This window comes from Hyla sarda, chromosome 5, assembly GCF_029499605.1.
Source record: "Hyla sarda isolate aHylSar1 chromosome 5, aHylSar1.hap1, whole genome shotgun sequence".
NCBI classification, from domain to species: Eukaryota; Metazoa; Chordata; class Amphibia; order Anura; family Hylidae; genus Hyla; species Hyla sarda.
The window spans coordinates 355,160,477-355,172,558 of NC_079193.1; the positions used below are offsets into that span (position 1 = coordinate 355,160,477).

The window sequence follows — 12,082 nt, forward strand, 5'->3', positions numbered from 1 at the left end:
CCGAATATTCTGCCGACATTCCCCCTACAACTTTGCATGGACCTCCCTGGACCTGAACGCGTCTCTTTGGTAACACACATGTGAATTATGTGCGATTGTTAGAACAATTGCAATTATTTAGTGAATTTCCAGTATAGATGGGCTGTTTGGTTGGGAAATGCTTGAAGAAATATGGGACCTCCCTAGAAATCAATAAGAGACTTCACTGGGTCCCTTAGAACTGACCCAGTTACGGCTTCTTCTTCTGGATCAATAGATAACAATGGACTTAGTTGTGTGTTCGGAGGCTGCACTTACGTTGTTGATAGATGGTGATGTGCTCTGTGCACGCTAAATATAATTGGCGCCAATGCACAATGATCATGGTCCAGCAGCCCTTGGTAGCCTTTTCTGGTTCTGTTCCTAACCAGGGTTCCTCCAGCTGTTGCAAAACTACAAATCCCAACCTTGGCAGCTGATTATAGAAGCAGTAGGCAGGAAACTTACATGCAGTTCTTTAAAAACTTCCGTGGCTACTAAACGTAGTAAAGGGGTACTCCACTGGTCAGTGTTCGGAATATTTATTTCCAAACGCTGGTGTGAGCGCGCTGCGGGGGTCGGCCAAGCCACCTCTTGATGTCAGGCCACACCCCCTCTATGGAAGTCTGTGGGAGGGGGTCGGCCAAGCCCCCTCATGATGTCAGGCCACGCCCCCTCAATGGAAGTCTGTGGGAGGGGACTTGCATTGCATTGAGGGGGCGTGGCATTGAGGGGGCGTGGCCTGATGTCACAGTATGTTGGACAAATACCAAAAATGCTTTATCATTTTACCTTACAGGCTATGAAAATAATTTTTTATTCTCTCTTTTGTACATAATGGGGGAGATTTATCAAAACCTGTCCAGAGGAAATGTTGCCCATAGCAACCAATCCGATCGCTTCTTTCATTTTTGAAAAGGGCCTCTGAAAAATGGAAGAAGCGATCTGATTGGTTGTTATGGGCAACTGGGCAACATTTCCTCTAGACAGGTTTTGATAAATCTCCCCCTTAGTGCTTAAGAAAATGCTTTTCCTCTCTATTGAAAATTTTCGCTCAGTTTCTCCTCTACAGCCATTGCAGTGTGCTATGTGTTCCTTACTTGTACGCAGCCTATATGATTCTCCCCTGAAGACTGCCTTTTATCTGCTTTTCTCCCTATGTAGATAGGCTCCTCCATGTATGCGCTCTCTGTCCACAATGCTATATAACACCCCTCCCTACTCCTACCTATAACATAGAAATAAATAATAATAATTATTAACCATTTTAATAATAATTATAACATTAAATATTATTAATATAATATTATTATTACATTATTATTAATAATAATATAATCACTTAAAGTATATTCTCTATAGGACATTTTCAAGGTAGACTATTTAGAAAGTTGCCTAATTTTGTGCTCTAAAAATAAATCGCTAATAATAATAGTGATAATAAAAGTGATGAGGATGATGGATGGATGATGATGATGATGATATTAAAAAGAGAAAAAAGACTATTCAGTGTGAATGTGCCTATAGCCTTTAATATCAATAGACTCTCTGCTCATATTGTCATAAGTTAAATGCAAGGTCTTTTTTTATTTACCCAGATGCTGAGGGAGGTGGTTTGTAAAACTCTTCTCAAACATGGCATCCAGGAGGGGCACCCGTGCTACACGGCCTGCAACCAGCGGCTTTTTGACATCTCCAAGTTCTTCTTGAAGGTAAGCCAGCTATATGTATATGTGTGTGTGTGTGTGTGTGTGTGTGTGTATATGTATATATATATATATATATATATATATATATATATATATATATATATATATATATATATATATATATATATTATATATATATATAAATAAATATAAATATATATAAATATAAATATAAATAAATAAATAAATAAATAAATATGTGTGTGTGTATATAGGCGCGCTCTGGCCCCCCCCTTTCCGGCGCGCTCTGGCCCCCCCTTTCCGGCGCGCTCTGGCCCCCCCCTTTCCGGCGCGCTCTGGCCCCCCTTTCCGGCGCGCTCTGGCCCCCCTTTCCGGCGCGCTCTGGCCCCCCCTTTCCGGCACGCTCTGGCCCCCCTTTCCGGCACGCTCTGGCCCCCCTTTCCGGCACGCTCTGGCCCCCCTTTCCGGCACGCTCTGGCCCCCCTTTCCGGCACGCTCTGGCCCCCCTTTCCGGCACGCTCTGGCCCCCCTTTCCGGCACGCTCTGGCCCCCTTTCCGACAGTTTTCCTGCCTTCGATCCCTTTTGGTAGGTACTAACCCTTACATACCAAAATCGCCCCCCTACAAATCCGGCCATTCTGGAGATGCTCTGACCCAGTCATCTGAACCTCGCCATTCCCCCCCCGTGTCACAGTCTCTTAGATCCTTGTACTTGAGAGGTTTCCTTTCTTCCTACATCAACTTTAAGAATGGACTGTTCAATTGTCACCTAATAAACCCCACCCCATAACAAATGTCACCAGATAATCCATGTAGTTCCCTCCACTAGTGGTTTACAGATTATGGCTGATTCGGTGTATATACATTGTGTGGTTATCTTTCATAATCTGCCTCCTGCGTTCACACGGAATAGGAGAGGAATCCTTGTGTAAAAATTCAGCCGCAGAATTTTTTATTTTTTTTTTCGTGCAGAACTTGCACGAATTTTGTGTGAAATTTGCAAAAAAAATCGTGCGGAATTAATGCAAAATACAGGAGGTAACTGTTTTTTTTTTTATTTTATTTTTTTTATTTTTTGCTGGACTACAAACACAAATTGGAATTTCCCTTTATAATTTTTTTTTTTCTTCATGCGCAATCTCTAATCTCTGTGCGGATTTCCCACAAATTCCGCATGGAAACAATTTCAAGCGGAAACATTTTTACCATTGACTTCAATGGACTCACGTATTCGGCAAGAAGAGTGAACATGTTCTTTCTTCCCGCGAGGGGAATTTACGCAGTGTGAACAGTCCAGAGTAAAATACATTGAAGTCGATGGCAAAGCAGATGTTAAATATTTCTAAGCAGAGAATTAAAGAGGAATCACTCGGTGTGAACGCTCACTTACATTGATCGCTTCCACTTTCTGCCCTTAGGATCTGAAGACATCTCGAGGCCTCCATGATGAGATGAAGAAAGCTGCCAGTAACAATGTGAAGCAGGTGAGTAGATCGGCAGCGTTTACACAGGGAAAACTTCTTGTTAGATTTTCAATAAATCTTCAAAGGTCGATCGGATAAATATTTATAAGAGAGAAGATGACTGTTCTTTAAATATCGTGTTCTTTAGGAACTACTGTAAACGTAACGTCTTAAGGAATTTCCTCTTTACTACGCTCTGCTATAGGAAGGGGACTGTGGTCTGGAATTACATTTGTGCTGAGCAGCAGATGAAGGAAATATCTGAAAAGCCCTTAATGTGTCATCCATTCAGATATTAGTAATGATACTTAGATATGTCTTTGGGATGTCCCAGTACAGGATATAGTCCCGTACAGTACTTAGGCCCTGTCAGGTTGAGTCTCTCGGTGTCCTAGAGGCCCTCCTGCAGCGCCTCCCCCATAGTAATATATATATTATGTACAGTCTTATGTATAAAGGACCTTTTAAGGAATTTTGCTTTAGTCACATAATGTGTTCACATGATGTGTTTGTTACCCAGAGAGCACCAGCTAACCAGGTGACCTGCAGCTTGACCTATGGGCTTCTGGCTCAGCCCCCCCTTTATACGAGAGGCAGCAATTGCAATCTCTTAGATCCTGAGATACAGTAAAGACCAGACATCTCAGGGCCAGTGTCCAGCACATCTGGAGGCCTCAAGCCACCTACAGCCACATGTCAGTAAGTCAATTCATCTCTGTCTGCTGTCACTACCTACAGTCAAGTCTATTATAGTTGGTGTGGCTGTCCTAAAGTCTGTCAGTCACTACAAGTCCCAGCAAGCTGCAAAGTCCTTATGTGTTACTGGCCACTTCTCTGGGATCCTGGCCTAGCTGTAAAGACTATTTCCACCTGTCTACCTCAGTAAAGCTACCGTTAACCCTAACCTGGTCTTGGACTATTATTACCCTGCCTAACCTAGGAATAGCGATACTACTGTTCGGGTGGTTTCAGGGAAAACCACACCCTGGCGTCACAAACATTTAGCCCCATACACCTCATCTTCACACCTAGTGGCTCACCACATCTTGCATAGGGATTTTTACCCAGCATGCACACACTCATGGCTAACAAGTTCCCCACACCTGTGTCTATGGGCAGCCAGCAAACACTGTGTCGACCTGTGTGATCTCTGTAAGGCTAAGGTCACATGTAGCGCATCTGCAGCGTATTTGACACTGCGGATGCGCTACCAACCGCCCCTAGAGTCCGCCTCCTACTTTGCCAGTGTGTCCTGGTTTGTAGCAGCAATACACGGCTACAAGCAAACACAGACTGAGCTGCGAGTCGCACGCATGCGCAGTGTACTCTGCTTCCTCTGCTAGGCCAGGCTGCAATGCCTGTGAGTACACAGCGCATGCGCGACTTACAGCTCAGTCTGTCTGCTCGTAGGGGCGTATTGCTGCTACAAGCAGGCAAAGTAGGAGGCTGACTGTAAGGACGGTAAGTAGCGCATCTGCAGCGTCAAATACACTGTGGATGCGCTACGTGTGACCTTGTCCTTTATAAGGGGTTGTCAGTTGTCACTCATCTTTTACATAGAGGCAGAGATTTTTTTTATTTTTTTTTATTTTTTTTAAGCCCTTTGACTTTTCAAGACAATTTTCACATTTTGTTAAAAACAAAACTCCTTCCTAGTACAGAGAAATGTCACACACTGTATAATGCCGTCCCTACCCTCTTGACGGAGTAGATAGAAATTTAGATTTGCTTCTGAGGCCATATATCTCCGGATCAAGAGTTGGGGGGCAGTCGCCATACTATAAACAGTTGTGTGATCAGCCCCGCCTCATCTGTAGGTTGCTTTTTTTTTTTTTTACAAAGAGACCACGGATCCTCTTTAAAGAAATTGCTTTTTTTTATGGAAATAAGAAGAATAACATGAGAAGTTTCTTTATCTACCACGAGGAGATTACTGTGATGTAAGGGGTGATATAATGATTAGAGATGAGAGAACTTACAGTAAATTCGATTTGTCACGAACTTCTCAGCTCGGCAGTTGATGACTTATCCTGCATAAATTAGTTCAGCTTTCCGGTGCTCCGGTGGGCTGGAAAAGGTGGATACAGTCCTAGGAGACTCTTTCCTAGGACTGTATCCACCTTTTCCAGCCCACGGGAGCACCTGAAAGCTGAACTAATTTATGCAGGATAAGGCATCAACTGCCGAGCCGAGAAGTTCGTGACGAATCGAATTTACTGTAAGTTCGCTCATCTCTAATAATGATGAAGATAACTCTCAGTATTACCCTTGTGGCCACTGGAGACTGTACAGGGAGATGACAGTAGTAGGTTGCAATTGGTAAGAGAAGAGATAACATGGAGGCTGTACTGTAGGGAGATGACAGTACCAGGCTGTGATATTGCTGTGATGACTTGTAGATTCCCGCTCGCTCATACGGCCTCTTTAAACAGCTGGTTGTTGGAGGTGCTGGTTTTGCGACCCCAGCAAAGTGAAATATGTAACTTTGCTTCCCCTGAGTTACATTATATCTTCTTCTCTCTTTACATCCAGAGCTGCATTTAGAATTCTACTTGATACTTCTTTTTAAAGGGGTACTCCACTGGGAAAAAAAAACATTTTTAAATCAACTGTTGCCAGAAAGTTAAACAGATTTGTAAATTACTTCTATTTAAAAATCTTAATCCTTCCAGTACATATAAGCTCCTGTATGTTCCAGAGGAAGTTATTTTATATTTAAATTTCCTTTTCTGTCTGACCACAGTGCTCTCTGCTGACACCTCTGTCCATTTTAGGAACTGTCCGGAGTAGGAGCAATTCCCCATAGCAAACCTCTCCTGCTCTGGACAGTTCCTGACATGGACAGAGGTGTCAGCAGAGAGCAATGTGGTCAGACAGAAAAGAAATTCAAAAAGAATATAACTTCCTCTGTAGAATACAGCAGCTGATAAGAACTGGAAGGATTAAGATTTTTAAATAGAAGTAATTTACAAATCTGTTTAACTTTCTGGCACCAATTGATTTAAAAAAAAAAAAAAAAAAAAAGTTTTCCAGGGGAGTACCCCTTTAAGATTAACCTTTTCCTCCTGTAAATCCCCCAAGTACTTGGCATTTGTGCGAGCGCTGATGTAATACCTGTATTACAATGACTCTATTACCGATCATTTATTCATGAGCTAATCCTTGCCATTATGTTACGAAATAATCCCGCTACATAACACCCGCCATGAATGTTCAGTCCCCGTCGCTCTTGTTCCTCTGCGCTCAGCCATGCAGTGAAGAGGAGTAAAGCTGTCAATGATCCATCAGGGATGACCCAAAGCGGGGAACAGACCGGAACATCCACGTTCCTCAGCGTCCACTCACATCTGGTTGAATAATAAACTTTTTGTAACTTATTTCTGATTTTGCTGCGTCTGTGACGTTAATCCAGATTATACTGTAACATCCATCTACTAAATATTGATGATTCGGCCGAATAGCGGTCACACTCCTATAGCCGCACCGGGGCTTACTGTCACCTCCCCGTTCCTTCACGTCTTGGATTAAGGATATAGAATGTAATGTTTTATTTGGCGTAGACATAATCTCTCTCTCATTTCCATATAATGTCACAGTAGCCTCCTTAAAGGGGTACTCCGCTGAGCACAAACTGTTCCGAACGCTGGAACCGGCACCTGGAGCTCGTGATGTTATAGCCCCGCCCCCTCGATGCAAGTCTACGGGAGGGGGCGTGACGGCTGTCACGCCCCCTCCCGTAGACTTGCATCGAGGGGGCGGGGCGTGACACCATGAGGGGGAGGGGCTATAACGTCACGAGCTCCCGGCTCCAGCGTTTGGAACAGTTTGTTCAAAACGCTGAGCAGCGGAGTACCCCTTTAAGAATTGGCCTCCAGTGCTTCCCGTCACTCCATATTTGCTCTGTCCAGAGGAGGAGGGAGAAAGCATCAGATTTTTTTTTTTTTCCCCAGGACTTTATTCCGACTAAATTCGATTCGTCATGAACTTCTCGGCTCGGCAGTTGATGTCTTTTCCTGCATAAATTAGTTCAGCTTTCAGGTGCTCCGGTGGGCTGGAAAAAGTGGATACAGTCCTAGGAGAGTCTTTCCTAGGACTGTATCCACCTTTTCCAGCCCACCGGAGCATCGGAAAGCTGAACTAATTTATGCAGGAAAAGTCATCAACTGCCGAGCCGAGAAGTTCGTGATGAATCAAATTTACTGTAAGTTCGCTCATCTCTAATTCCGACTGAAAATAAAATATGATAATATAATAAAAGGAGTAAAGGCCACAATCATTTTTTTTACTTTATTTTAATCGGTCAGGAGTGGATCTGAAAAATAGTAGTTTTAAAGTTGAGTTCAGTGTTCCACCAATCTGTGTCTCTCTAACTACTGCAAGACTTTAACCCTCATCGTACCTGGACAGGCTTAGATTGTCAGACTATGATGGCTGAACGACGCACTTTCCTTTCCTTTCACCATTCATGCAATAGACATATAAGGGATTGTGCAATACATATAGGATAATACAATACAGGAATATGGGTGCACTACTGTGGTAGATGTAACAATGACCTAAGCTAAACCTGTTCACTGGTTTTGGTGCTGTGCGGCGTCCGTTGCTGCCGCGGCGCCGTGTCTGTGGGAGGTGCGACCCATGGACTGGTTTGAGTGACATTGGGGCCGCTCTGCCAGTGGGTCGTTCCCCCTGTGCGCACTGGTGTTGCGGCGGTGATGGTCGCCGCCCGGTGCTGCGCCATTTTATGCTAGGGACGTTAGGGACCCACTCTAAGGGCCTTGACGTGGCGAGTGGGCTTGTACTTTTTGATCAAAACTGTATACTAACAACCTGTTAGTTTTTGAAATTATGCTGAGAAGCAATTGGATCATTATACAAGATTGTAGATGTGCACCATGTCTGTTTTCTACTTGAGTACGTATTCACCAGTATATACTTAGATGAAGGACATATCAGAGCCCGCACACCAACGCCAAGGTTTCTCAAATGGCGCAGGACCTCATCCCATTGTATGTGTATCTAGCCACACTGGAGGTAACTGGGAGCAGGCTGCATGTCGACCTAGTACTACTGTAATTGCCCACTGGCCCCTGGTTTTTGCTTATTACGCACAGGTAGGTTAGCGTTAGGTCCCGTGCCATCTGAGAAACCTTGGCGTTGGTGTGCGGGCTCTGGTGTGTCCTTCATATAAGGATACACTGGCTAATGTCTCAATTTTAACATCAGTGTTGAGGGATAGCCAATGTCATTGTATACATCTACCACAGTAGTGCACCCATATTCCTGTATTGTATTATTCTAATTGTTACACATCTATACTGTTTATCTGGTGTAGGATTCTATTGTGGCACTTGTAGTCCGCTGCAGCCATCCTCCATTGTATGCATTTTTATGCTGGGGATCGTCCTTAGCAACAGACTACAAGGGCAGGATCTGCTCCCCTAATATATATGCACAACTGCATTAGGGGTTGAGCCCCTCCAGCCATTTGAGGCCACGTCTTTGTTGTTTTTGTTGTGCAATACATATATTGGAATATTGTAGCGTGGTGGGTAGAGTGGACCTGTACAGATGACTGCTGGGACCCCCACATGATTAGACACTTATTCCTTATACTGTGGATAAGGGAGTAGGACAAAAAATTGCAGACTTGTCAATGACTTCTATTTAAAAACCTTAATCCTTTCAGTACTTATCAGCTGCTGTATGCTCCAGAGGAAGTTGTGTAGTTCTTTCCAGTCGGTCCCAGTCGGTCGGCCGTTCTCTCTGCTGCCACCTCTGTCCATGTCAGAGCAGAGGAGGTTTGCTATGAGGATTTGCTACTACTCTGGACAGTTCCTGACACGGACAGAGGTGTCAGCAGAGAGCACTGTGGTCAGACTGGGAAAAAAAACTACACAACTTCCTCTGTAGTATACAGCAGCTGATAAATTGGCACCCTGATTGCAAACCACAGGTCTTTTTGAATGGAATGCAGCTAATTTATGTTTCAATGGGTGGGGTGGCTGATGTGTGTGAGGGAGGAAAATGGAATTGTGGGATTTGTAGGCAAAGAAGAAAACTCAAACAGGAAATACCAGTTCACAAAAAAGCTTCTCACAGTATTATGGTAATCTCACAACATAGCCATTTATACCCAATACAAGCGCAGATCTTTCCTAAGCATGTCCATTACTGTCTGCCAGGTACGTACTAAAATCACCTTATGGAGGAGAACCCCTTTAACTTTTTTATTTATTTATTTTTCTTCTTCTTTTCTTTAGGTTATACAATGGGAATTGGACAAACTGAAGAAAAAGTGATCTGTGTGAGGTCCTATTTATTTGTGTGTTGTGTAGATTGTACATTATGATTTTCTATGTTATCCCTGTACTGTAATAATAAACCATTTACCTTGTGCTTCTCCCTCCCGGTCTCCGCTCCAGCATGGCCGTACATCACTCAGCCCGAACAATCCCCGGCTACTAAAAAGATCCCTGCTGCTCCCCGGCGGGGCCCCCTGTTTTGTTAGACAACATAATCAGTTTTGCTTCGGAGGGGATGTGAGCGACGCGTTAACCCTTTCTTGCATTGCAAGAGGCCGGAATTTAGATCCCGAAGTAATCGATTAGATACGTGCAGCTGTGGCACCCACATGCAAATATTAACATTGAATTTGTTAAAACTACATGGAAGTCATTGCGTCATCCTCTGCCGTGAAGTGAATTACATTTTCTTTACCGATAACCCAGCTTTCCTGCAGTTCTGAATGGTGAATCACCCTAGATATGCAGTGCTGCACTTTGCTTAGGCCTAATCAGCACTACACAATACAGCACTTCTGCAGTTAAGTGATGCATTGGTCCCTATAAATCAGTGGTATCCAAACTGTGGGCCTCCAGCTGTTGCAAAACTACAACTCCCAGCATGCCCGGACAGCCGTTGGCTGTCCGGGCATTCTGGTACTTGTAGTTTTGCAACAGCTGGCGGTCCACAGTTTGGAGACCACTGCTATAAATGACATTTAGTATGATATAGTGGCGCCAGCTTAAGAGCATCTGTCACATTGAACAAGCAATCTGATTGGACAGTGCCATGGCTGAATTGGTTAAATTTTTATTACGTAAAATTAAGTTATACTGCATCTTTTTCCTACAAAACTATAAGAATATGCATTTATATTCCTGTTTCTTCTGTACTTAGGAGTCCAGTGGGCCTTTTCAATTACTGAAGGTTGTTTTGATACCTACTCCTAAACAAATGATGATCACTCACTGAGTAGGACCGCCCACTGGACTCCTGATGGCAGAAAGGATAGGGGATAAGATGTCTGATCGCAGGAGTCACCCTGTGGGTCTCACACAGCAGTCACCTACATTCATGTCCATGGGCGTGACATGAATGAAAGGGGTGTGGCGTGACTTCACCAACAGAACACTGGGGGGGGCGGCCTGGAGGATGGTGGCCAGACCCGCGTTACCAAACATCTTATCCCCTATCCTTTGGATAAGGAATAAGATGTTCAGTGGCTGAGTACCCCTTTAAAGGGGTTATCCAGGAAAAACTATATATATATATATATATATATATATATATATATATATATATATATATATATACACACATATAATATCAACTGGCTCAAGAAAGTTAAACAGATTTGTAAATTACTTCTATTAAAAATTAAAAAAAAAAATCTTAACTTCAGCAGCTCATAAGTACTGAAAGGATTGAGTTGTTCTTTTCTGTCTAAGTGCTCTCTGATGACATGTGTCTCGGGAACCGTCCAGAGTAGAAGCAAATCCCCATAGCAAACCTCTTCTACTCTGTGCAGTTCCCGACACAAGCAGAGATGTCAGCAGAGAGCACCGTTGCCAGACAGAAATGAACAACTCAATTTCAGCAGCTGATAATTATTGGAAGGATTAAAAAATTTTAATAAAGTAATTTATTTATATATATATATATATATATATATATATATATATATATATATATATATATATATATATATATATATAATAATAATATTAATTATCAATTATCAATTATCAATTATCAATTATCAATTATTAATTATTAATTATTATTTTTTTTTTTTTTTCCTGGATAACCCCTTTTAAGTTATACCAAATCTGTGTCACTCAACATAATAGATCAGGCTACTCTTCCTGCTCTATAACATGATGCTGGCAGCTCAGATATTACAACATGGTCCCAGGTACAGACAGGCTGACAGCCAAAAAAGATAGAAAGTCAGGACTGTGTTGTTGCAAAGTGCACATGGCGAAATCCAAAAAAGAGAAACAGTCTGATGTTGGCACTACCTCTAGGATGCAAATAGAAATAGGAGGAAAAAGTTGTTGTTTTTTTTTTTTTTTTTTGGAGCAGGCTCCATACGGAAAAAATTTCCATGTGGCAAAATTTGGTAAAACAAATTGCCATTTATTGGTAAAGATAAGGTTCAACACAGTGGTTTCGAACGTGGGCCTGGTTCTTCCTCAGGCAGTGGGTATTACAGGCGTGTTTGCGCTGATTTAAATATACATACACCCACCGGCATGAAATCACTGACGGGTCACCAAATTTTGGCAGTCGCCATACGGAAAAAAATGACTTTTTCCTCCTTATTGCTATTACTCTGCACAGTTACCTGGATGTTATGGTGAAGGACGCCGAGGCTGCTGCCCGATTTGCACTCCAGACTACAGCGAGTCTATAGGCGATTCAAGTGTTGTGCCCTCAGTACTACTACTAATGGTAAGGTGCATTTAACCGTACATGCGCTACCCCACCTTAATAATACTCCAATAGGAGCGCACCTCGTTTTTATGTATTTTTTTTTATTTATTATTATTCTTTATATTTTATATATTTTATTTTTTATATTTCTACTAGGATGCAAATAACACTCTTGTAGTTGCACAACAACCGCTACTCACAGACCCTCCG

At 42.8% G+C, this 12,082-nt stretch overlaps 1 protein-coding gene across 2 annotated transcripts in view; it reads left to right on the forward strand.

Annotated features, from left to right (window-relative positions):
- The window catches only part of MTBP (MDM2 binding protein), a 68,205-nt gene extending 58,635 nt beyond the window's left edge, over positions 1-9,570 (forward strand). For both annotated transcript variants that reach the window (XM_056522686.1, XM_056522685.1), the window contains exons 20-22: positions 1,617-1,730; positions 3,107-3,172; positions 9,415-9,570. In XM_056522686.1, coding sequence (XP_056378661.1) covers positions 1,617-1,730; positions 3,107-3,172; positions 9,415-9,453 — 219 coding nt within the window. In that variant the 3' untranslated portion in view covers positions 9,454-9,570. The remainder of the gene's footprint in view (positions 1-1,616; positions 1,731-3,106; positions 3,173-9,414) is intronic.
- Positions 9,571-12,082: the final 2,512 nt, after the last annotated feature.